Here is a 25,044-nt window from a genome sequence, read left to right on the forward strand (position 1 = left end):
TCTAATCCTGCATTTGTTTAATTAAAACTTGGTTTGAAATAATTGTAAATTGAATATATTTTCTATGTTTTTATTATCAGACCTGAAACAAGAAATGATACGTTCAAGATTAATTTTACAATTTATTAGTTGTGATACGAAATCAAAAGGAAATGCATAACAGGTAAAAAGGTGGAGTGTAGATTCAGGGGAATTTTTGTAAAAAAAACTACAGTTATGATCAATATCTGCACATTTTGATATGTACATATTTGTTGGGTAAAAATTATGTAAGATTTTGTATGTATTTCTTTGACTTTATTACCAATGCAACATTTTCAGGTGATGTCAATGGTTTATTCCAATTAATATTTCCAAAGATATTATTCCAATAAAGTACACCTCTAGGTAAGGTGTCTCTTTTTTCACAGAATGTGTTACGAATATGTTTATTATTGCATTTTTTTACGCTTTTTGGAGGGCCTACCGGATGGCGTTTTTTTTTTTTTTTTTTTTGAGCATTGAATAAAATACAATACAAACATCAAATTAGAACTCATACAATCTCATACATCACAGCTAATACAAGTAAACATTAAATGGCAAGAGAGAAAAAAAGGGAAAATACAGAACAGTAAGTAAACTAGAGATATACAAATAAATAAAAAGGTAGAAAAAAATGCAAGAGTTAGTGTTTTGATTTATTCGTGTTATTAATTTCAGAGATTTACAGAGTTTTATGAGCTTTTGTATTCTTGGAGGTTGAGATGGTTTTACGTATTGTTGGAGTTGTGTTTTAAGAGCCAAGAGTTCGGGCTTTTTGTTTATTACTTTACTTTTATGAATACGAAATTTGGCCATAAATAAAAACATGTTAATAAAAAAGAAAACACCGTGATCTTTGGATCTAAATCCCTACCGGACGGCGTTCATGAATGGTCTGTGGCGGAGTGACGTGTACATATCTGCACATGCGCAGTCCGGACCCGGAAGTAGCGTTGGTGTTATGAGAGCGACTTTTCATGGCTCTGTCGCTCTCCTGTTGACGGGCGGTTACCTAACCTGTACGCGGCCAGAAAAGTGAGAAGAAATCAGAATTAGTGTTGTGTTGAAGCAGCTGCTGCTGCCTGTTGTCTGCAGAATGCTGCCTGCTAGCAGATACTCCAGTAAAGGTATGTCCGCTAACATCTGCTGAGCTGCTCCCTCACATGGCTACTAGAACGAGATGTCAACGTTTCCTTCATCACTTTACGGAGCTTTGCATGCTTTCCGTGTTCAGTAGTATGCGTTCTGTTGTTTGTTGTGTTTGTTTGTTGTGTTTGACCAACAATCATTAACCTTAATTGTCACCAGCTAGCTCATGCTAATATTTAGGTGAAAGTTCAGCCGGTGTTTTGGTCCCTTTAAATACGTCCTTTGTTTGAATTTGAGATCCAGTTACGGTTTTAGTTTGTATCTTTAGTGACTTTTTTCACAAGTTAACTTGGCGGTTGGATCACTTGATAAATATGAACTGAACTCCACAGTGGGACAAAGTTGACGTCACGTCAATGAACGCTTGATGCGTCAGACAGAACCAGCTGTAGGTGGTCTGAGTCACGTGACAGATGTGGTCCTGACCAGCAGGCCCTTCCTCTCTGCAGCCCACAGGTGCATCAGGGCTCTGACCGCTGTGCAGGCAGAGCATGGCGCCCCTCAGCTCTACACTACAGTGAAGAGGAGGACATGCTCCTCAGTGACTGCTCCGCGCATCACCACACACTACACCATCCACCCCCGAGACAAAGACCCCAGATGGGAAGGTAAGAGCTTCTTCTCTGGAGTCAAGGACTAAACCTGCTTCATTTGACCGAAATACTTTACCAGCCCGACATGATAAAAGCACAAGTGTGAGAAAGGAACCTTATTTTTGATGTAGTCTTAAATTCTGTCAGCTGTTCGTAGTGGTTTATTGTTCAGAAAGAGAAACCTCAATGTCACCACAACAACATTCCTGAAGAGAGAAAACCACAGTCAACTACAAACTTTATCCTCAAAAAAGAAAATCTGCTGCTTCCTAAATGTGGTGCCAACATGCAGTCATGTAAGATATCAACACTGCGTGGTTTAAAGTTTGTTGCTTCAAACACAAGATCTTTAAAAATGCAGCTGAAGCTGAACTCACAAATCTTCAGGAACAGACGATGGAGAGCATCAAGATGAAGAGCAGTGACTCTTCAAGATGTCTGCAGGCGATCGACTAATCCAGCCGCAGAACTAAATCAATCAGAGCTTTTTGGAGTGAAGAGGTTAGATCAGTGTCTACTACTCCACAGCAGCTCATTTACACACACGCCAACATGGCTGCTGCAAACACAACAAGTCTTTCTTACTGATTGAGGATTTGGGGAACAACAGACCATTAAGCTAACATTAGTTTTTTTTCACCAAGACACAAGGAAATATTTTACTTTTACATTTTTTATAATCCCCAGGCGTCCCAGTTTGTCCTTTGAAAAGTAAATGTTTCTAAAATGAAACGTTCAGCTTATTCTCAAGCCTTTTAATTTTCACACTCATAAAAGAACTCTGAAGGTGTTTTTGTGGTGAGACGAGGTTTTTTGGAGAAACTTTAGATGTTTTTTTTTTTTTTACTGTGGATCATCCAAATGATTTCAGTTTTTTCTCAGATGTGGAACTTCAACTGTTTTCTTCTGGAGATCTGTGAAGAAATGTTTTACCGACTTTGCCATGGTTGATTTTGTGTTGAAGTTCTGGCTTCGGCTTCTCTCCTGCAGGGATGGAGATGGAGAGGTTTGCAGACGAGGCCGACGTGGTGATTGTGGGCGGCGGCCCTGCAGGTCTCTCGGCAGCCATCCGTCTGAAGCAGCTGGCTAACGAGCATCAGAAGGAGCTGCGAGTGTGCCTTGTGGAAAAAGCGCCTCAGATCGGAGCTCACACCCTGTCTGGAGCCTGTTTGGAACCTTCTGCCCTCACCGAGCTCTTTCCTGACTGGAAGGAACGAGGGGTCAGCACTGCACACTGCACATGGCGTTCGTTATTGTTCTCACCGCTGTGATCAGCTCTCATGTTTGTTTTTGTTTCAGGACAGAAACTCTGCTCTCCTAGAGTCTTTATTCTGAACTTGTCTTGCTCTCATTTAGTTAGGTGACTTATAAAAAACACCTGTTTACAGTTCCTTCTTTGTGGCTGATCAGAGCGTTTTTGTAAAGTTTTGTGTCAGCGTTTGGTTTCCGAACAAGAACAGGAGGAGAAGAGAGATGATGTAGCAGAAGATGTTGGGCAGGAAAACTGCTAAAAACTTCAGGAAAATCTGAAAAATGTTTGGCCTTTGGGAAGCAGAGTCCAGACTGTAGCATTGTTCTGTACAGTCTTATCATCATACTGATACACCATACAAACAGTTACACACTGTTATGTTGGAAGTATTCCCTTTCAAATTTGGTTCATTAATGGATGCAATATTTTTTTTCATATTTGTTTTTTTTTTGTTTGTTTTGTTGATGCAAACGGGAAGCTGAATGTTGAGCATGTTTTCATTCTGTCTTCTTCAGGCTCCTCTGAACACGCCGGTTACTGAAGATGTCTTCAACATTTTCACAAAGAGTCACAGGATCCCCGTCCCCATCCTTCCAGGTCACCTCCTCCTTCTCCTCCTTCTTATTCAGTCATTTCCCTGTGTTTGGGACACGGCAGCATTCTGACAGACATACTGCAGACCATATTCCTGTTTCCAGGCTTTACTTAGGACAGGAGTCTGCAACCCGCAGCTCCAGATCCACATGAGGCTCTTTTATCTCTCCATGGTGGCTCCTCGTCCAAACATAAAATAAGTCATGGAGACTGCTGACCCAGTCATGTCGACCGTCAGAGTCAGCAGCTCCCTGATAATTACTGCCTAACCAAAACTACCTAAAGAAAACAAACAAAGCCCACAAACTAAGACTACCAAGGTCCAACCCCAAACTAAAATAACAAAACCCAGCAGGGTAAGATTGCTGAGGACAAAGAGGGAAAAAGAACAAAAAAAAAGTAAAAGAAAAGTTAAATATTAATTTTTAAAAGTAAGAATTACTTAGTTGGCATTTATTTAATTTAGATTAGATTTATTAGATTTGATCAGTAGAAAACGAGCCCAAATGGCTCTTTTACTGTTAAAGGTTGCCGACGTCTAGTTTAGGGGTCTTTTTAGCATGAAGGCAAATTTCTAAAGGAAAAGACGATCTAAAGCACTGACAATACTAAGCCTTTGTGTGCTGTCTCTTCATGGCTGCAGGCCTCCCCATGCAGAACCACGGTAACTACCTGGTGAGGCTGGGGAACTTTGTGCGCTGGCTGGGGGAGCAGGCCGAGGAGCTGGGGGTGGAGCTTTACCCTGGTTATGCTGCTGCAGAGGTGAGATGTGCGTCTTTGACATATTTTTCACAAGGGCCCCTATCATTTGAACTCCTGAAATCACAAGGGCTTGGTGAATGATCTTGATGAAATAATTAGATACAGCAGAAGTGTTGGAATACAGATTGATTTTGTCTTCTTGTCCTTGACATTCCTGAAGCACAGAAAAAATATTCTATGTCTTCTAAAATAAGTTGTTGGAAAAGAGCCCTTTCGTGGAGACTATTTATACATCTTTTAACAAGTCACAAGTCACTTGTGATGAGCAAATACAAACAAGTGGTCCATCCGTTCTTCATCCCACTAGGGTAAACTTGTGCCGTCAGAAAAGATCAGTTTATGAATGTTTGATTATAAAAACCAGGTGAGATTAGTCCATTTTGAACTAATTTGCTTCAAATTGTGGCTTTGATTATTATTGTTTGTTATCCAGGACAGGGAAATCGTTGTATTCACTGATATTCTACTAAAGATGAATCAAATCACGCTAGTTTCCTCCGTTTTTCAGTGTGAAAGGATCCCTGTTATTTTAGAACTTCCTGATGAGTTTAGTTGTTCAGCTGGCAGATTGACTGGTATGCTGACCTATCACAGGTCAGGAGAGAAGGGAAGAGTCTTCATGTGGTTTGATTCCAGTGATCTATTGATGCACCAAATGTTTTTAAGGCAGAAACAGATTTTGTTAGGTTTTTTGTCAGATCTCATAATCTTAGATTTGAAATTTCCATTTTTCCCAATTAAAATCAATAAATTTCTAAAATAAATAAGTTTTTATAATCAAGCTATTTTTAGAGTAGCAGTTTGAAAAAGAAACCATTTCAATGGGTCATAATGAATCCAACAGTGAATCGGTTGAACACATTTTTCATCCGTCACTGACAGTGTTGTGGCTTTCTCTGCAGACATCTCTGCTCCCCTCGTCTTCAGCTGTTGAAGCTTTTCTCTTCTTCACTTAGGTCTTATTTCATGAAGATGGCAGTGTGAAGGGAGTCGCTACCAATGATGTCGGCATCGCCAAGGATGGCTCCCCAAAGGTAACACACCTTAAAGCAGGGTTGAAAGGGGCCTACATTTAAAACAACCTTAGGTTACAGGCCGAACAGGATAAACATTTATTCAACACTCTAAAACTACATTTTTAAAACTTTACTTTTTAACATAATTATGAAGTAGATATATAACATTACCCATGATAATGCTAGTGTGAATGATGTAAGCTGAATTTGGCCGCTGAAGATGGTAGTGTTGATAGCTGAAGATGCTGAAACTGATAGCTAAAAACACTGAAGCTGATAGCTGAAAACACTGAAGCTGATAGCCAGCTAAAATATTAGCTAAATGCCAAATCAGCCTAAAAAAACAAACACAAAAATAAATTAAAAAAAACTTTGGTTAGCCAAAACAGCTAGCATGTTGCTTAAAAATAGCTAAACTTCAAAATGTCCTAAAAAACTGAAAAAGCCGAAATTAACCAAAACGGCTAGTGTGTAAATATTAGCCTAACTCCAGAAAAGACTAAAAAAATGAAAAAGAAAATCCTAAATTAGCCAAAACAGCAAACATGTGACTGAAATATTAGCTAAACTCCAAAACAGCTTAAAAAATCTTAGTAGATGTCCAAATAGTCTAAAACGCTAGCAGAATGCCAATTTTTAAAACTTTAAAACTATAACCTTTTAACATAATGAATAATAAAAAGGCAGGAATATTATTCCAGAATAAACCAACTTAAACCTTAAATAACTTTCAATATTTTACTCTCCATAAAAATATGTTTTGTCAAAATCATACAAGTTAAAAATAAGCACAAGATAACATCGGGTCATTAATAACAATAAAATAAAATGATCTGGAGGGCCGGATAGAATTACCCGGAGGGCCGGATCCGGCCCATGGGCCTTGACTTTGACACGTGCCTAAAAGAGTTAAAGTTCTAAAACTTGTTTAATGAAGTTAGAGTTTAATGAGTTTAATGAAGCCGCAGTAGTAGCTCTGCTGGTGCAGACCTTTTGACCTCACGCAGGTTCAGTGGGTTTAGCTTTACCTGGTGTCATTCGCTTCTGCTTTCTTCTGTTTCCTCATCATTGCTCTGATTTTCTGGCCTCAGGATGTTTTTGAGAGAGGGATGGAGCTCCACGCCAAAGTCACCTTGTTTGGAGAGGGCTGCCACGGCCATTTGGCAAAGCAGCTTTACAAGCAGTTCAACCTGCGGGAAAACTGTGAGCCTCAGACTTACGCCATCGGCCTTAAGGAGGTAAAGTTCGGTTTCCCAGATGAAATCATGTCTTTGTACTCTTAAAAACAGAAATGTAAAGTTTGCTCCTTTGATCAGTGAAAGTCATGAAGATAAATCACGCTAAGATCTTTGTTTAAGAATGTTTAGAAAGAAAGGATTAACTTTTCCTTTTCTTTTGAAGATGTGGATGATTGATGAGAAGAAGTGGAAGCCGGGCAGAACGGAGCACTCTGTGGGATGGCCTCTGAACAGACACACATATGGAGGGTCCTTCCTCTATCATCTGAATGAAGGAGAGCCTCTGGTGTCTCTGGGCTTTGTGGTGAGCAGCTCTGCACTGATGGCTGACACGGCCAGCACCAGTCTCTGTTCTTCATTAGATGAAGAAACATTCAAGGACAAAGAAGATCTGCTTTAGTCCAGTATCATTTTAGCACGTCTTCAGTGAAAAGAAGTGAAGTGTGAGGCTCTGTGAACAGGGCAGACCTGTCTTTGTGGGACGGTCATGATTAGAGCTGCACCACCCACAAGAGAAGTTCTCTGCTTCATCATCTTCCCTCCCCAGGTCGGTCTGGACTACACCAACCCTTACCTGAGCCCTTTCAAGGAATTCCAGCGCTGGAAGCACCACCCGTTTGTAGCTGCCACGCTGGAGGGGGGCCAAAGGATCGCCTACGGAGCCCGGGCCCTGAACGAGGGCGGCTTTCAGGTGTGACACTTCATTTTGAAGAGGGGGTGTGCTAGCGGTGATGAAGATAAATAGCTTTTGTTTGTTGTTTGTGTAGCTTTGGTTGAACCAAAATTCAGTTTGTTGTATTTTGTCTATTTTTGATGAACGGAAAAGGAAAATTACAGCTTTTTTCCAAAGTCAGCATTTGTCAGGAGTACAGCTACCATGATTAGTCTACTAATCAACTATTAAAATAGTCAACGACTAATTTAATAGTCGATTAGTCGTTACTTTATAATAAATGGAGTCAGACTGAAGTAAAGTTGAACAAAGTTGTGAGCATTCAGCACCAGAAAATGCACTTTTTTATATAGTTGCTGAACTCATTAGAGAGATCAGGAATATACATTCCATCAAACTCATTTTGACAGGTGACCTTTGACCCTGTATACCCTTTATAAATAAAATTGATCATTAATTGTTACGCCATCTTGAGGGGTGGGGCACCTGTCAAAATGAGTTTGATGGAAAATATATTCCTTATCTCTCTCATTTAATTTAATCTTGTTTTAATCCCAGAAACTAATGAAGGACAGAAGCTGCATGATTCATTAAAAGTTTAATAAACTATCATCTCAATTGTCTTTATATTTATTTTAAAGCTAATGATGGTTAAGATGTGTTTTACATCTACTTAGTGAATGACCCGATGAGTCAACTAATCATTAAAAAAAATCAATGATTAATCGATTAATAAAACAATCGTTTGTGGCAGCACTAGTCAGGAGCATGGCAGTTTCCTGCTGCAGCTGCACTGATTGCCTGTCTGTCTCTGGGCAGAAAGCCTCTGTGTTTTGTCTATATTTCAGGATGAAATCAGTTTTTAAAATGTATTTTTTGTGTCATAACTTCTGTAACAGGTTATTTATTAGTCATTTTAAATTATTGTTTTGGTTTTTACATTTATACAGCTGCTGCTGTGGTTTATGTTTCTTATTTCTTTACTTTTGAGAGCATTAAATCCCATTTTTCTTCATTCTGCATTTTGTTTGATGAGAAACAACAGTTGAATGTGTCATCATCATAGGCTTCAATCCGAGGACATTTCTCTACAGCTCTAGAATAAGTGACCTGCTTCCTCTTCCTCTGCAGTCCATCCCAAAACTGACGTTCCCTGGAGGGCTGCTGATTGGCTGCAGTCCCGGTTTCATGAACGTCCCAAAGATCAAAGGAACCCACACGGCCATGAAGAGCGGCATGCTGGCAGCAGAGGCCATTTTCCCCAAAGTCACTGCAGAGGAGCCGGACTCGGAGACCGCAGGTACGCAGTGTAGCACCTGTGTCAGCATTTTAGAGGGCGGAGCTCCGTGTGACATTATGATAATGTCGGTGCTGCTACAGAAAGCCCTCACTGATGCACATTTGAACTTCAATTTTACATAGACTTTGCTGATATTTTTGATGTTCTCTGACCTATGCTCCCTACCACCTGCCAATCAAATTTAGTTTATTTTTGTTTTTGCTCCGCCCCTTTTTCATAGTTCTGTACATATTTTTTCTTGCAACATCTGGGTTTATTGATTTATCAATCCCCACTTTTCCCCCATTGGGGTTGCTGGAGCCTATCCCAGCTACTGTTGTGTGACGCCGGGCTTCACCCTGAATAGGTCACCATTCACACCCCAGAACAATTTAGAACCACCAATCCACTTGGGAAGCATGTTTTTGAACTGCAGGAGAAAACTGGAGAAAATCCAGGGCCTTCTCCGTGTGAAGTGAGACTGTTGACCACAGCCTGATTTATTTAGTAAAGGATATTACAGGACTTTTTGACTGTCAGTAAAATCCTCAAAGTAAATGTGTTCCGTAGAGGTCACATCAGCTGAGTTTTGATGGACAGAACCCTTCACCTTTACAAGGAATGAGAGGGAAAGCTTCATTTTATCTGGAGTTTGAACACTTTCCTGATAAAAGGGTCTCTCAGGACCTTCTTGTGTCTTTAACATATCAGTAGGTTTGATCTGAACTTAAAAGGCTGTTTGTTGGAACTGTGTAACTCAGTACAACGAGAAGATCAGAACCGTTCTGCCCTCCAGGAGGCGGGAGTGAAAGTGTGATGTTAACATGGTCTTTGAGGAGCCGTCCTGTCTGCAGGTCACAGAGGGGTTTTCTGTAGTGTGAAGCAGCTTCACTGTCTGGATGGTTTCTCCGAAGAACGCTCAAAGACTGACTCATACTCAGTCTTCTGTGTTTGCAAAGATGCATCTTCACTCACCCGTTCTCCCACAGGGCTGCATGTTCCTGAGTATGCAGACAGCTTGAAGAACTCCTGGGTGTGGAAGGAACTGCACTCAGTGAGGAACATCCGGCCGTCCTTCCACAACCCCCTGGGCCTGTACGGGGGCATGATCTACACCGGGATCTTCTACTGGATCCTCCGAGGGAAAGAGCCGTGGACGCTGAAGCACAGAGGTGAGCAGAGAGGCTCCTCTAAAGCAGGGCCCCCCAACTTTTTCTTGTGAGGGCCACATGATGGTTTTCTTCTCTGATGGGGGGACGGGGTCACTTTGTAGGGTAACAGAAAAAGTGTAACAATCACAGTCTAAACCTAAACATTTACGGTTTTCCAGAAAGCAACACATGGTCACATTTTAAATTATTCATTTCTGTTATCTTCACAGAAAAAAAATAATAAAACATTTGATAAACTAGATATATAGCATTACCTGATAATGCTAGTGTGAATGCTGTAAGCTGAATTTGGCCGCTGAAGATGCTAGTGATGATAGCTGAAGATGCTGAAATTGATAGCTAAAAACACTTAACCTTGTGGCTGAAATGGCTGAAGCTAATAGATGCAAATGCTGAAGCTAGCATGTAGCTGAAATATTAACCTCCAAGTTAGCCAGAAAAAACCCTAAATAAGCCAAAAGAGCTAGTTTGTAGCTGAAACTCAAATTAGCCTAAAAAATCCTTAGTAAATGCCAAAACACTTGCCAGATTATATGCGTCTCTTGATAGTGTGTGTGTGGGGCCGGGTCAAATATGGTGGCAGGCCTGATCCGGCCCGTGGGCCGTAGTCTGGGGACCCCTGCTCTAAAGGAATTCCAGCAGGTCTTTATGAGCATTTCTCACAGGTGAACACACCTTTGACCTGTGAAAGCTCATGCTTCAGACTTGTTAGGAATCACAGCTTTTGAGTTCATCAATTGGACGTGTGAAGAATACAGAAAACAGTCCTCCATGACCAGCTGTGTCTCATCTGTGCAGGCATGGACGCCCACCAGCTCAAACCGGCTAAAGAATGTACACCCATTGAATATCCCAAGCCGGACGGCAAGATAAGCTTTGATCTGCTCTCCTCTGTGGCCCTGAGTGGAACCAATCACGAAGGGGACCAGCCCCCACATCTGACCTTAAAGGATGACAGCGTCCCAGTGGCCAGAAACCTGGCTGTCTATGACGGGCCTGAGCAGCGCTTCTGCCCTGCAGGTAACAGCAGCTAAAGCTAGGACACCCGGTAGAAACCCAAATCCCACAGTCCTCCTCATCCTGGAGGACAGCGTCTGTCTGTGGTTAAACGAGAACGTCACATCTGAACACATCCATGAGACCGACCATGTTAAATGAGTTCTTCTGGGCCATGTTAGCATCCACACTCAGATTACCTGGAACCCTTCCTGGATCTGTTCCCGCTCCTTCAATCTGAGACTTGCAGCAGCATCGCTGATGAAATGACCTCATTTAGTGTTCACTTCATCTGCAGACTGATCATGTCACCATGGACACAGAGAAGCTTCTGATCTGAAGATTAAAAGTTGATTAACTCTGAGTGTTCCAGCTCTGTGTCAGGGAGGTCAGTCCTTTTCATTTAGCTCTTCTTCCAAAAACTGGAAAAATTCAGCCCCAGTAAACATTAACAGATGAAGAATCTAATTCAATTCAGATTTGATTTATGATTTTCCACTTCACACTTTTATTAAAAGGTCTCTCGTGTCCTCAGAACAAAGATTATTCATCCAGCCTGAGCCGATGATTAAGTTTCCCTCAGAGGGCATCTATCACACTTTAACATCTGAGAAAGAATCTGGACTTTGAAAGAGAGGCTTCCACCAGACAAGAGTTTATGTGCATGTCAGTCAGAAGTGATCGGCCGTGTTGATTCATATGCTCTCTCTGACAATGAAGAAAGACCCGCCAGTTTTCATCTGCTTGTGTGGTCAGTGTCTGATTAAACAGAGTCTGCTCTCCAAAATGCCAGTTTAACCTCAGAAGACTGATGTGTTAAAGAAGAGCTCATCTTATGTTCTTACCCTTCCTCAGGTGTGTACGAGTACGTTCCCATGGAAACGGGTGACGGGATGCGGTTGCAGATAAACGCTCAGAACTGTGTCCACTGTAAAACCTGCGACATCAAGGACCCCAGCCAAAACATCAACTGGGTGGTGCCTGAAGGGGGCGGGGGTCCCGCCTATAATGGAATGTGAAGGCCTTTTTTCTGGTTTAAATGGAGCATATGTGTCAGTTTGTGCCTGAACAGAACAGTGTTTGTGTTTTATAAACTGCATCATCTCTGAGGGCATTTTGTCCTTTAACAGAGTGAGGCAGCTGATGTTTTTTAGAGAATATTCAGCAACACTTCTGAAATAGAAAAAACTGTAAAATAAATAATGAAGCATCACATGTTGAGAGCATTTAATTTAAACATGACTGTAAGAAATAAACAGAAATAACAGAAAAGCACCTGATGTTTATTGACCTCGGTGAGACGCATAAATAAAACAACTTCACTTTCTAAACATCTAAACTCCAGAACAGGCCAGTGTTGAACGTTAAACAAACCCAAATGCTCAGTTACATGCAGCGGAGTCTCAAATCAGCGGTGAGGGATCCGGCTCGCGCTCAGGGGAGTCTGTTGGCTCAGTTCAGAAAAGCTGCAGCAGCTGCAGAAACCATCCAGATTCAGGCAAACATTTTGGCGTAGATTTTCTTCTCCCTCTCCTTCTCCTCCTGGATCTTATGGAGGACTTTCTTCATCTCGTTGGTGATGGCTGTCAACAAAAGGACGTTTTATTACAGACGTTTTCATGTGAGCTGTGCTGTCGCTTCTGTTTCTGCATGCTGACTTTTTCAGTAAAAACTGACGGCTGCAGCGGGACGCGCACTGATAGCTCTTATCTCTAGCCTGCAGCCAATAAAACAGCTTAAAATATCAAGAGGAGAAAAGCGTCTTGATTTAGAGGAGCTCAGTGACTCTGACAAACCACACACAGCCAGCTGATCATGGTCAGCGCCCTGATACCACCCCCCACTGCCTCATTAAACAGATGATCATCTCTACAAGAACAGCAAGCTGATGACATCCTTATAGATCAGTTTAATAACTAATGCATATGAGAAACCGTGAAATATTAAAATATCAAACAGCATTTAAGAAGGGGATAAATATTCCGATGTTTTTCATTTGAAATTCCTCACCTTTGTCTTCTGGAGAGACTTCCTGAGCTTTCTTCAGATCCGCCTGTCAGGTGAGAAGCAGGAAATCAACTTTTAATGGATCTAGTGCTCAGCTGTTGGGCTGTATATTATTCAAGTCCAAAGGCTGCCACTGGTTGAAGCTGAATGTGTGATGAGTGCTGCTTTGATGAGGTTACCATGGCTTTGCCGTTCTCCTTCAAGCCCTGCCAGGCCTGGGCCCTCCGGAAGAGAGCCTTCGGGTTTGACTGGTTCAGCTCCAGAGCCTGGAACCAGAATCCCATGTCATCCCTCTGAATTGTTTAGATGAACGTGAATCATTTAATTAAGGAACTTATGGATGCTGATGAGGTCAACTCCTGCCACCAAGCTGTTGAAATGTCTTAGCATCAGAACTAATTAGCTTGAAGTTTGCCTTTCAGACTTCAGTCTCAACAGCTGGATGAAGAATGAACTCTGGACTTTGCCAGCTTCATGAGAAGCAAAATGTTGGAAACATGGAATGAACAAGCTGCACAGCAGAAGACCCATCTGCTCCGTCACCTCGTCACAGCTGTCCACGGCTTCCTGCCACAGCTGCATCTTCAGTTTACAAGCAGCCATGTTGAGATGGCAGCTGAGGGTCGTGGACACCAGCTTCTGCTGGCTCTCCTTCTCCAGGTGATCTCCTCCCACCTCCAAGTACCTGAGGAGGTGAGGAAAACCTTTGCTGGAGCTTAAACTCAAAAATGTTGTAACAATACGAAAGTGGCAGGTTATAAACAGACTGTGATCCTTTTTGAAATGGTACTTTTGAGTTTAGCAGCTCAGGACGTCTGACTGAACTGAAGTAATGGTGGGAAAAGGTCCAGCAGAATAAGAATGAATGTGATGCTTTATTAAGATGAGACAGATAATACTTTGTTCATCTCACAAGGAGAAATGTGTTTCTTTTGATAAACTGTTAGCAGAAGCAAATGCATAGAACCGTGAGACGGAAATAAGGCTTAAATAAAAGTCAAGTGTCAAAAAGTGTCAAAACAACTTCAAAGAATCCAAGACCTAATACTAAGTCCTCATTTGAGAATGTAAAAATCAGCTTAACGAGCTAGCATAATGCTAATAATTAGCTAAATGAGCTTGATGGTTTGATGCCAAATCAAGTAAAAAATTAGGACATATGGAAGTTTTAGTATTTCCCCAAAGATCACAGAAAATGTAAATGATCATATCAGTTGTTTCTTAATGATGAAGTCGGTCAGCTGCTGAAATACTGACGCCTTGCTCAACGGCCTGGGACGGGGCGAGTTTAGATCAAACATCGGATTATGTCAAATATGCTTATGCAAGATCCATATAACAATTACACCCAATGCCTCCTCTGACCCTAGAGGTTGAGAGTGTGGCTGTGACCCTGCTCCTTCTGGGGAGGGATCGACTGAGGAGAATGTGTAGCATTGGCACATATAAGTTTATATTTAAATTTGAATGGGAAATGTCTTTTTACAGATGAAAAAACAGAATTCAGAAATGGCTTTCCATGCGTTAGCCCAGGTTAAAATGATCTCTGTTTTTTTTCTGACGGGTTTATGTTTAATTGAATGGTGGTGGACTTTTTACCTACATTGTTCTTTGGACTACAAACATGGCTACCTGAAGACTTCCTGTCACACAGGTGCTAGACTGATTACAAACATTACAAATGAGAAGAGAGTCCCTCAGGAATCAGCTGGGAGAGGCCTGACCGGAGTGAGGATTCCAGAGGGGCATGCTCGGAGTGAGGTACGCACAACGTTGACAGCTGCAGAACACATGAGGATCCCCGGCACGTTGGAGAAGAGAACCAACCGCTTTGGTAGAAAGTGTTGGAATTCTTTCTGCCATTGGGTGAGACCTTCACATGCATCGTCTATGGACAGATCCGGTAAGCCACGTATTTACATGCTGCGGATGGAACGGTGATGACCCGCCATCTCCTTTAGACTGCTTTCATCTTAATGGAGGAGGACGCCAAAGGGACGTAGTGATCGTGTAAATAGGAACTGCATAAAAAGACTTGGGTGAAGGACTGGTGGAGATTATATATGTATAAATAGAAATTGAGGAAAAAGTGATAAAAGAAAAAATGCATATTCTTGAGTTGTTTTTGGATTTTTGTGGGTGTGCATAAAAAGAAAAACTATAACTCTCTTTTTACTCCGTAAGACGTACATTCACACCCCTGTTTTTTGTTGTTTGTAATACTTGCTGTATTGTAGGGTTTTACAAAGGAACCACCACACAGGTGAGGGACCACTGATGGGGTTTGTTTAGAAACTGACTTGAGTGTTACTCTTTTTCCCAGTTTTGGAATAACTACATAGATGATAAAGAAAGGGGGTTAAGGTGTGATCTCTGTCTTTGGATGAGTGCAGCTTAAACCTGCAGGAGCTGGAAGCTGGATTGCAGTACAGAACATTTAGATCTTTGAGTTCGACTGTCACTTTAACTCCAGACATACATTAACATCATTCGTTATCACAACACTGAAAACTTTGACTTTTCTCTGTAATGTCTTTGCTAGTCTATATAATTTTTTTCCCCAAGATGCAGCAGATGGAGTCCAGCCGGCCGAACACTCGCCGGTTAACTGCTGCTTGGCTTTTTACGCAGATTTTGGACTCAGCATTTTACATTTTTTTTCAGATGTTTCATTTTGGGCAGATTATCACTCATTTCATGGCTGCCTTGAAAGTGTGCGTCTCAAATGCCCACCTCTAACTCGGCATGACGGACTGAAAGTAAACCGCGCACACACACAGGCTTCAGAGTGCTTTACCTGAGGGCTTTACTATATTTGTTGACTGCAGCTTTCCAGTTCTGGTTCTTAAAAAGGCTGTTTCCAATATTCTTCACGTCTTCAGCAACTGACAGAACTTTGTCAACCTGAAAGGAGAAGAAGATTAAATGACACTGGTGGGGCTTAAATTTGTTTTTTTCATTTTAAAAATATATATGATTTAATTTGTTTTTTTTTTTTTAAAAACAGAGTTTTATTTTTGCGACTTCAGGCAATCTTTTCCTTTTTTAGAGGGACAAAGTTAGAAAATAAAAAAAACATTAAAACCTTCAAAGTCTAGTGGACAGAAAGAGGTGATAAACAAGAAAGTAACTCCATAAATATCAAAGCAAATGTTCCGAAAACTTGCCCTAAAAATTATGTGAAAGCACTTTCTTCTTCTTGCAGCATCTAATACAGAAAATGTAATCCAAAACACAACAAAGTCTCTTCTTATCTGCCCCCATGCCGGATTCTGCAGTCAGTGACAAACATTTCCAAAAGTGGCGCGTTGGTCCTCACAGAGCTGTCTGATCCTATCTGCCAAAGTTAACCAGAGTCCTTGAAGATCAAAGACCTCTGTAATACTCACGTCTTTAAAGTCGACGTCGGAGTCCTCGGGGAAGTCTGGGTGCACATCTCCAGTCCCATCGTCTGCTGGGGCGCCCCAGCTGTCGCCGTCCTTATGCTCGCCACAGTCAGCGATGACACAAGGCTGCACAGACAGAGACGTGGACACACATTAAAGGCATGGATCCAGTCAGTACTTATGCAGCGACTGCCATCGAAATGTGACATGAAGGAAAAGTCTGTATGGAGGAAGGGTGGGAGCTGATGCAAATAAATATCAACAGCTGTTTTTTTTATTCTGTTAGGAAAAGGATCCAGCAACAGCATAACTTTAAGTTACTTTTTATTCCGTCAGAGTGAGAAGTCTTATAGGAGCTCTGAGAAACCACAATAAAACAACCGTTTAGTCCCAAAAATCTTCCAAGACAAAACATCTCACCAAAAAATAAAGACGTCCTCTAATGTTTTACTACACAAAAGACAGGAAGCAGTGAAGTATGAAGTCACACTTCCACACTCAGAGGTAAATAACAGCTTCGTCCTCTTAATCAACTGAATTTCTCATCAGTTTGCTGCACTTGTGTGAAGAGGAGGCAGACAGCAGAGAAGCAGCTGGAGCTGAACAGCAGTGACATTCTGATCAATCAGGAAGACATTGTTCTTCACTGAAGATTGGAGCTTCACCAGCAATAAGCTCAAAATGGAGGATAGATGGAGGTGGAAGACAAACGATACATCCCATTTTTCAAGGATACATATTGTTAACATCATACACCGGAAGAGGGGTGTGCAACAGGTGGACGAAGGTTGCAGGTGTGATGTGTGACAGAAGACTGAAAGGTGTTCAAGACTGTGGTGAGAGCGGCCATGGTGTTGGTTTAGAGCACGAGTGTCACACTGAATCGCACAAGGGACTAAAGCCCAAAACACACCGTAGGTCACGGGTCGAACATGATAAACTTTTACTGAACACAAAAACTACATTTTTAAAACTTTAAAAATTTACCTTTTTAAAATAATTAAGGAGTAAATATACAGCATTATCTGCAGTAATGCTAGTGTGAATGCTGTAAGCTGAATTTGGCCGCTGAAGATGCTAGAGCGGATAGCTGAAAACACTGAAGTTAATAGCTGAAAACGCATGACTCGACCATGAATTCGAACTAAAACCTTCCACTCTCAGGGTGGACGCTCTACCACATGGCTACTGAGCTGGTAATATGGGATGAACCAAACACACTTCTCTGTCACGGAGCTGACACAACCAAAGCAAATGGGCTCAGAACCACACAGCACAGCTCTAGCAAGCTCTACATAATCAAATGTTTACACTCGTCACTAATCGCTTCATTACAACAGGACAGTGGTCCAAATCTAAAAAATAAAAAAGTCCAAACATGAAGACGGGGAGGCTCACACAGCTCATCCGGTGCTACAGATGATTTTATTTTATTCTTATTCATGACCCAATGTTATCTTGCGCTTATTTCTAACTTGCATAATTTTGACAAAATATATATTTTATGGAGAGTAAAATATTTAAAGTTATTTAAGGTTTAAGTTGATTTATTCTGGAATAATATTCCTGTCTTTTTATTATTGAGAATTATGTTAAAAAGTTACGGTTTTAAAGTTTTAAAAATTGGCATTCTGCTAGTTTTTTGGACTATTTTGGTATTTACTAAGATTTTTTAGGCTGTTTTGGAGTTTAGCTAATATTTCAGCTACATGCTAGCTGTTTTGACAAATTTAGGCTTTTTTCAGTTTTTTAGGTTATTTTGTAGTTTAGTTATTTTTTAAGCTACATGCTAGCTGTTTTGGCTAACCAAAGGGTTTATTTATTTATTTATTTTACATTTTTTAGGCTAATTTGACATTTAGCTAATATTTTAGCTTGCTATCAGCTTTAGCATTTTAAGCTATCAACTTCAGCGTTTTTATCTATCAATTTCAGCCTCTTCAGCTATCAGCACTAGCATCTTAAGTGGCTAAATTCAGCTTACAGCATTCACACTAGCATTATCATGGGTAATGCTATATATCCAGTTCATAACTATGTTACACAGTTAGTTTTAAAGTTTTAAAAATGTAGTTTTAGAGTGTTGAATAAATGTTTATCCTGTTCGGCCCCTGACCCTAGGTGTGTTTTGGATTTTGGCCCCTTGTGCGATTGAGTTTGACATCCCTGGTCTATGAGAACTGGACCAAGTGAGTGTGACATCACCTAAAGAAAATTACTTACTTCTAAGATCAAACAATTTTAAGTTAAGTTTGCTGCCATGTTGGAGCCAGACTACGCCAGTAAACAGTGGCTGGTCCAAATCAGTCTGTGTTTCTAAGGTAACCACCCTGAAAAATCAGGGGCGATCTTGTTAGAAGTACCACCTGAAAGCAGGCGACACAACATCTGTCAATCACACGTTTCAAAGGGTTGTCATAAGACCAACTGCTTTTATGGTAAATATAGCAAATATAGTTTGAATAACTTACACTACAGAAAAATATGAAAAGAGAGGATTATCAAGGACACGTTAAAAAATGTATCGGAGCAAGAATGCTTATTCTGGCCAATAGAATGACTGAGTAACAGCTGTTTATTTCTCTATAGAAGTCTATGGGAACCAGCAGGTACTTCCTGTTTGGAACGCCAGGGGGGAGGAGTCATTCGGTCCAGTTCTCATATACAGTCAGTGAGTTCACAAATCTGATGGGAGGGGCCAACGGTGTCAGAAACCCCTCCCACTTTAGGTTCCCAAACTGCCGAGTCATGAGTGAAACTACTATTCACTAACTTCTGTGGAAAACTACTTGATGGGAAACTGGAGGCCAGGAAGAGTTTAGCCTCCAAATTTAAAACAGTATAAATGTCTTTATTTCATAAACATGGAAGATCGTTTTAACTCATGAAAGCAATAAATGACATGATTATCATTAATTGTGTTTGGTAGCTCACCTCTACAGGAGCATCTTCTTCAGTCTCAACAGCCTCCAGCATTTTAACAACTCCCATTCCCTTCAGCACCTGTCCGAACACCACGTGTTTCCCATCCAGGTGCGGCGTGGGCACCGTCGTGATGAAGAACTGAGAGCCGTTGGTGTTGGGCCCCGCGTTGGCCATGCTCAGCAGACCCACTTTGTCGTGCTGCAGCAGAAGAAAACACAAAGCAGACGTCTGAAGAGAGATTTCTTCACACATTTTATATCACAAGTTCTAAAGCTGCAAAGAAACCTGGAAAAGAAACAAACCTACAGAACTGCATCAGAATAATCATTGAAGTATCATGAGGACCATCATCAACATTATAAAAGTTATTTAAAAAATCAAAATATAAGATATTATCATTAGAAAGGAGGGATGGCACTTAAAAAAAAGGGTTAAAGCTAAATAAAAATACTCTGACTTGGTTCTCACTGATGAAACCTTCAGGGAGGAAGTTCAGAAACCACTCGGAACAACTTTTTAGGACAATAAAGAAAAAAGGCAGCAACTCTATGGGGTCAAATCAGGATCCGCTTAAAGTGAATGAAAAACAAGATTGTAAATTTGAAAGCAGTTTTAAATTCAAAAATACATATTGGAAACTTAAAGAAATTATTGAAAATTTGAAAAAAATAAAATTATCAACTTGAAAGAAATATTGAAAATGAAAAAAAAAATGTAAATTAGAAACTTAAATAAATAAAAAAAAAACTAAAACTGTTAACAAATACTTCTCCTTTTTTTGTCTTTCCCATTTTCTTTAAGTTTGAATTAAGAGTTTTGGCGTTTTCGCTGCTGAGCTGATCCTAATTTTACATGGGGGCGGGGCTTTGAGCTCAGGAGTTTTTTGCGTTCAGCTGTCCGGAGATGTAAATCTAAAGGCTCTGGGAGGACAAACAATTCATACACAAAGATCCAGAAGCTTACAGCATTTCTTAACTGCTAATAAAGGCAGAAATGTGTCCTGAAGGTGAGTTGTAAGCCAGCAGAGACGTGAAGCAGGTGTTCTCTTTCTACCCGGTAAGAAGGTGGGTGGCTGAACTCTGCATGAGCTGCGGGGGTTAATGAAGACCAGAAAGGATGTTACATAGAGTCCCTACCAAATCTAATTGGTAGAAATCAGATTCTTGCTAATTGATTTTGGAAATGTGATCAATATGCAATGACGTAAAACTTCCAAACTTCTGTGGGTCAGTTCCTGGAAAACGTGGCAGCGCGGACATTTATGGCATTAGCTTCACTAACGTGGGAGTTAATATGTCTGGTAAATAGACAGCATGATGCTGCAGTCCTCACTGCTGGATCCACAGCAGCCTGCTTTACACATGCACAAATAAAAGCCCTGAAATGAAACCAGACTAGATGTGGCAGAGCAAAGACTGAGCATTCAGACCTTAGAATCTGACTCAGGATGTTACAGTATTGGTGATGGAACTTTTAGTTGTTTTAAAGGTAGATGCAAGTTCACATTTGTTGAAGTTCACACTGCAGCTTAAGCTTCTGAACCTCTCTTTCTCCCCCAGGTTCTCTGCTGTCTTTGTTCTTTATCTAAAAACTGAGTTCTGAGAGGCCCCGCCCTCTGAGGAGACGGCTGTAGGGACATGTTTTAAACCAATCATTATGTGCAAAGCAAAAAAATCCCGAACCACATCCAATGTCATGTGTGTAAGACAACTGTCTGATGAAGAAACAGTTGCACTGTTGCAGTCACGATCCAGAGTTGAGCCGCTACAAAGGATTATTTTAAAAGTCGACTAATCACAGATTATTGTTTCCGATTAGACAACTAATCGGCTCATGGCAAAGTGGATGTAAAACACACATCTTAACCATCGTTAGCTCTAAACTAACTAAAAACTAGATATATAGAATTTAATGTGATAATGCTAGTGTGAATGCTGTAAGCTGAATTTGGCCACTGAAGATGCTGAAATTGATAGCGATTAACGCTGACGTTGATAGCTGAAATTGCTGAAGCTAGTGGCTGAAAACGCTGAAGCTGAAAAAATGCCTAAGCTAGCCAAATCAGCAAGCATGCAGCTAAAATGTTTGCTAAACTCAAAATTTTCCTTAAAAAAATCCTGAATTAGCCAAAATAGTTAACATGTAGCTGAAATATTAGCTAATACCCAAAAAAGCAACAAAAAACCTTAAAATTAGCCAAATTAGCTAGCATGCAGCTGAAATACTAAGTAAACTCAAATAGCCTAAAAAAAACCTTAATAAATGCCAACATAGTCTAAAAAGCTAGCAGAATGTCATAACTTTCAACTTTACTACACTCTGACTCCATTTAATATAAAGTAACGACTAATTGACTATTAAATTAGTTGCCGACTATTTTTATAGTCAACGAATAATTTAATAGTCGATTAGTCAACTCACTGACAACTAATCAACCATTTTAATAGTTTTAATTTTAATAATCGACCATTTTAATAGTGAGTTAGTGGACAGCCCCAATCCAGAGGTTCACCAACTTGAACACTGACAGCAGAAAAGGTTTCTTTGATGGAACAGCTCACTGAGAAGTTCCCTAAAAAGCAGAGGAGCTGAAACCAGAAGCAGAAGACACAAAGAAAGTTCCACTGGCCTTTAAAACACAAAGTCAAACGGATAGATCTCCACAGGAGTGGGTCTGTGTTACAGACAGGGAATAGACCAGAAATCCACAAGCAAACCTGCTAAACTGAAGTTCATTAAAACGTCCAAACGTGTTATTTTCCTGAGAATCTAGCAGCTCAGCTCCGGTGGAGGCTGGTTTACCTGGTAATGAAAGTTCTCATCCTCAAACTTGTCTCCGTAGATACTTTCACCGCCTGTGCCGTTGTGGTTTGAAAAGTCTCCTCCTTGGATCATGAATTTCTTGATGACTGAGAAAAACAAATTTAAGGAAAAGGGATATTTCAGAACAAAAATCAGTCTTTATTTTATCTGACTGTCTAAAAACAAAAGAAAATTGAAAAATAACTTGTAGCCAGCAATCAGTGGACACTTCTCATAACAGTTGAGTCAATAGCACTGATGCATCGTCAACCAATGGAAGTGGATTTACTTCTGTGGAAGGGGCATCCTTTGAAGTGCAGAGGTTTTCCGGTGGATTTGCCGATGCCTTTCTCCCCGGTGCAGAGCGCCAGGAAGTTTGCTGCTGTCCTGGGAGTCACATCTGCAAACAGCTCCAGGACTATCCTGCCGGCTGAGGAGGAAACAACCATTTTACTGTGGAATCGAGGATTGATCGGCCTTCAAACGATTTATTCATCACTTTTCACGCGTTAATCAAACAGCAACTAGTCAAAAACAGCCATAGAAGGAAGGAAGTGCTGCAAATTTAAGAGGAAAATTCAGATACAAAGTGTCACAGGATTCTGGTCACAGTCAGATGAATTGATTGATGCATTGATTAGTTTTGCAGAACACCTCTGAATACTAGCATTATTTTGCTCCTAGTCATCAGATTTTGGTCTTCAGGTGAACAGGTTGGTTGAGTTTGGACCCGGTCTGGTCTTGATGTGCTCTAGCTTTTCTCCTCGTCACATTGGAGCTCTCCAGACCTTCACTCTCACCTTCTGTCCTGATTAGCAGACAGACTTGACCTTTTCTACGGTTCTGCTCTCAGGTGCAGGTCTACTGCTGAAAGGCCAGTTTAGTAAAGTAAACTCCTCCCTGTGGCACTTAAGTCGGTAATAAATTGTCAAAGTTTCTGGAAGCCATAAAGCGTGCTCCTGTGTGCTATGCTAACAGGCTAACTCCAGCATTAGCCTCACAGAGATTTTCTGTTAAAATGTGTTTCTGACCTCTTTCTCCTCCGATGTCAACATCGAGGAAAACGCGGGGGTTCTCGGGTTTGGACGGTTTATCGCTCGGTGTTGGGTGAGACATTTTACTGAGGACGGGTTAACTTCTTCAGGCTAGCTTTAGCACGCAGCGCCGCTGGCTCTGGCGTGATGAATGAAGTCACGCAACTTCCGCTCAAGGACTTCAAAATAAAAGCGAACTCGCTTCAGGGTTGGGAGCCTATTCAACTTCCGCTTTAAAATTTCAAAATAAAAATGAACATGTTTGAACTTTCGAGCACTCTCTGAACCATAAATCTTATAATATCTAATGTATATCATGCAGTCAGTGTTACAGATAAAGGAATAATTTTACCTAAATCCGGTTTGGATCAAATTTATGTTTAGATCAAAAAATAAAACCAACGAAGACAAACAACATAAATATATCAAACTATGGACAATTAGTCATTAATTGAATGAATAGAAAATGAGGCGCACTCACAAGTCACTTTATCAGGTCCACCTTGCGAGTACCGAGTTAGACCCTTTTCCTTCAGAACTGCCTCAATCCTTGGTGGCATCAATTCAACTGAGCCGCTGTTCGCTCGAGGTTGGGGGAAAAATATATATTTCTTAGATGCATTAATTATGATCAATAAACTATTTTGAATCGTTTTATGAATTTTAAATAATTGATAATCATTTATTATTTAGAGTTAAAGTAACAAGGGAAACTCGAGCCTTTTTCACTGACATTTTTACAGAACTCACAAACATCTTTGACCTTCCAGATCTCATCATCCGACTGGCCACGACTTCGCTTAAAGCGACCGTTTGGAGGCATTTTGGGTTTCATAGTGACGAGGGTTAATGGACAAAGTCATCCGGTGTGAAAGTTATAACACACAGAAATTAAACATGCATGAAACCCAACACGTTTGAGAAATCACAATGTGGACATAACTAGACACTATTTAGTTTAATGTGAGCTAAAGAGCATTTCATTAAAGCTGGTCTAATGATAAAATGTATTTATCTTATTTAAGGTTGTTGAGTTCAGGGAACAATTTTCCCTTTTGATGCTGTCAAAGATTTTTGATTATCAAGTGAAATATTTTTCTTGTCAGACTTTTTATGTTCCCAATAAAAGTTAAACAAGTTTATGATCTGCTTTACCTAAAAATGTACTTTGGTGGAGAAAAGTAAGTCGTATATTGTTCTAGTGTTTTGTAATAAAGAGAGACATTAAAAAAAAATTGCAGATCCGGGACGTATTGGTAATTGTTTAAAAAGCGATCTGTTTCATAGTTGAATTGAATCATGAAGATTTCCACCTCTAATATCGTCATATGCAACAGGGAAGCAGAGCTCTCTGTTCAATGAAGTCAACTCTGCCATGCTGATATGTACAAATACACTAAAAATACAAGTAATAAATGTAGTAAGTAATAAAAACACAGACTAGAGTAAAAAAAAAACAGACTGAAGCAGAAATAAAATAAGTAAACAGTAATCTAGTGCTGTATAGTGTCTGATGTGATTGTGAGCAATGGGGACCATGACCGTTTGTGGTCCAGTTAAACAGGGTCCAGTCTGATGAGCTGATGCATGTGTGTGAGTCCTGTCGGCTGTTCACAAATCTGATAGCAGTGAGAAGGAAATTATTTTTGAGTCTCCCTGTTTTGCATTTCAAACTTTTGTACCTTTGGCCTGAAGTTAGCGTTATATATTTCCTATTTGTGTATTGACCTAAAACAGTTTTCCCTCTTGAGTGTGTCTGAGTCCTGGTTGGGATTCTGTCTTTGCTCTTCAGCTCAAACCCTCCTAAAACTGGAGTAGATTCTTCCAACAGCAAATCTTCACAAACAAATAAAAATCAAACTATTCATGTTTCTCTCAACAGCTGAGTCTGGAAATTCCTGAATGTAAGAGTTTGCAGCCAGAGTTGTATTCTGCAGATTCTGCTTCATCTCAGTCACACAAAACCACAGAAATGATGCCAAATGTTTGTTTCACTGAGTTTTGTGTATAAATGTGAACAAGTTGAAGCAGGAGAAACATGGTGTGAAGTAAAAGACGCCTCCTGGATACTTTCTCTCTTAAAACGGTTTCCCTCTCAGCCAGTTCAGCCACAGCGTGCCTTCGGGGGGGTGTCAGATTAGG

General features: G+C 40.5%; 2 protein-coding genes across 2 annotated transcripts; one reads left to right on the top strand and one right to left on the bottom strand.

The window, feature by feature from the left end:
- The first annotated feature begins 937 nt into the window (after positions 1–937).
- Positions 938–12,020, top strand: etfdh (electron transfer flavoprotein dehydrogenase). Its single transcript, XM_024262589.2, has 13 exons — positions 938–1,151; positions 1,623–1,781; positions 2,757–2,986; positions 3,534–3,615; positions 4,256–4,374; positions 5,331–5,408; positions 6,482–6,628; positions 6,792–6,932; positions 7,176–7,319; positions 8,433–8,601; positions 9,570–9,752; positions 10,551–10,772; positions 11,604–12,020. The coding sequence occupies exons 1-13, from the start codon at positions 1,121–1,123 to the stop codon at positions 11,765–11,767; spliced, it is 1,869 nt and encodes a 622-aa protein (XP_024118357.1). The 5' UTR covers positions 938–1,120; the 3' UTR covers positions 11,768–12,020.
- ppid (peptidylprolyl isomerase D) lies at positions 12,011–23,081 on the bottom strand. Its single transcript, XM_024262590.2, has 10 exons — positions 22,900–23,081; positions 22,158–22,298; positions 21,869–21,975; positions 19,076–19,264; positions 16,145–16,267; positions 15,553–15,659; positions 13,299–13,440; positions 12,935–13,021; positions 12,759–12,801; positions 12,011–12,331 (listed from the first exon to the last, which is right to left on the bottom strand). The coding sequence occupies exons 1-10, from the start codon at positions 22,982–22,984 to the stop codon at positions 12,243–12,245; spliced, it is 1,113 nt and encodes a 370-aa protein (XP_024118358.1). The 5' UTR covers positions 22,985–23,081; the 3' UTR covers positions 12,011–12,242.
- Positions 23,082–25,044: the final 1,963 nt, after the last annotated feature.

Source organism: Oryzias melastigma, linkage group LG10, assembly GCF_002922805.2.
Source record: "Oryzias melastigma strain HK-1 linkage group LG10, ASM292280v2, whole genome shotgun sequence".
Taxonomy (NCBI): Eukaryota; Metazoa; Chordata; class Actinopteri; order Beloniformes; family Adrianichthyidae; genus Oryzias; species Oryzias melastigma.

Bases quoted from the DNA above. Each gene is read 5' to 3' on its own strand.
- ppid (XM_024262590.2), bottom strand. From the start codon at position 22,984: ATGTCTCACCCAACACCGAGCGATAAACCGTCCAAACCCGAGAACCCC. The intron at 21,976-22,157 runs GTAAATCCACTT...TGTTTTTCTCAG, and splicing joins AGGATGCCCCTTCCACAGAA to TCATCAAGAAATTCATGATC. The intron at 13,022-13,298 runs GTGACGGAGCAG...TTCTGGTTCCAG, and splicing joins CCGTGGACAGCTGTGACGAG to GCTCTGGAGCTGAACCAGTC.
- etfdh (XM_024262589.2), top strand. From the start codon at position 1,121: ATGCTGCCTGCTAGCAGATACTCCAGTAAAG. The intron at 2,987-3,533 runs GTCAGCACTGCA...TGTCTTCTTCAG, and splicing joins CTGACTGGAAGGAACGAGGG to GCTCCTCTGAACACGCCGGT. The intron at 4,375-5,330 runs GTGAGATGTGCG...TTCTTCACTTAG, and splicing joins CTGGTTATGCTGCTGCAGAG to GTCTTATTTCATGAAGATGG.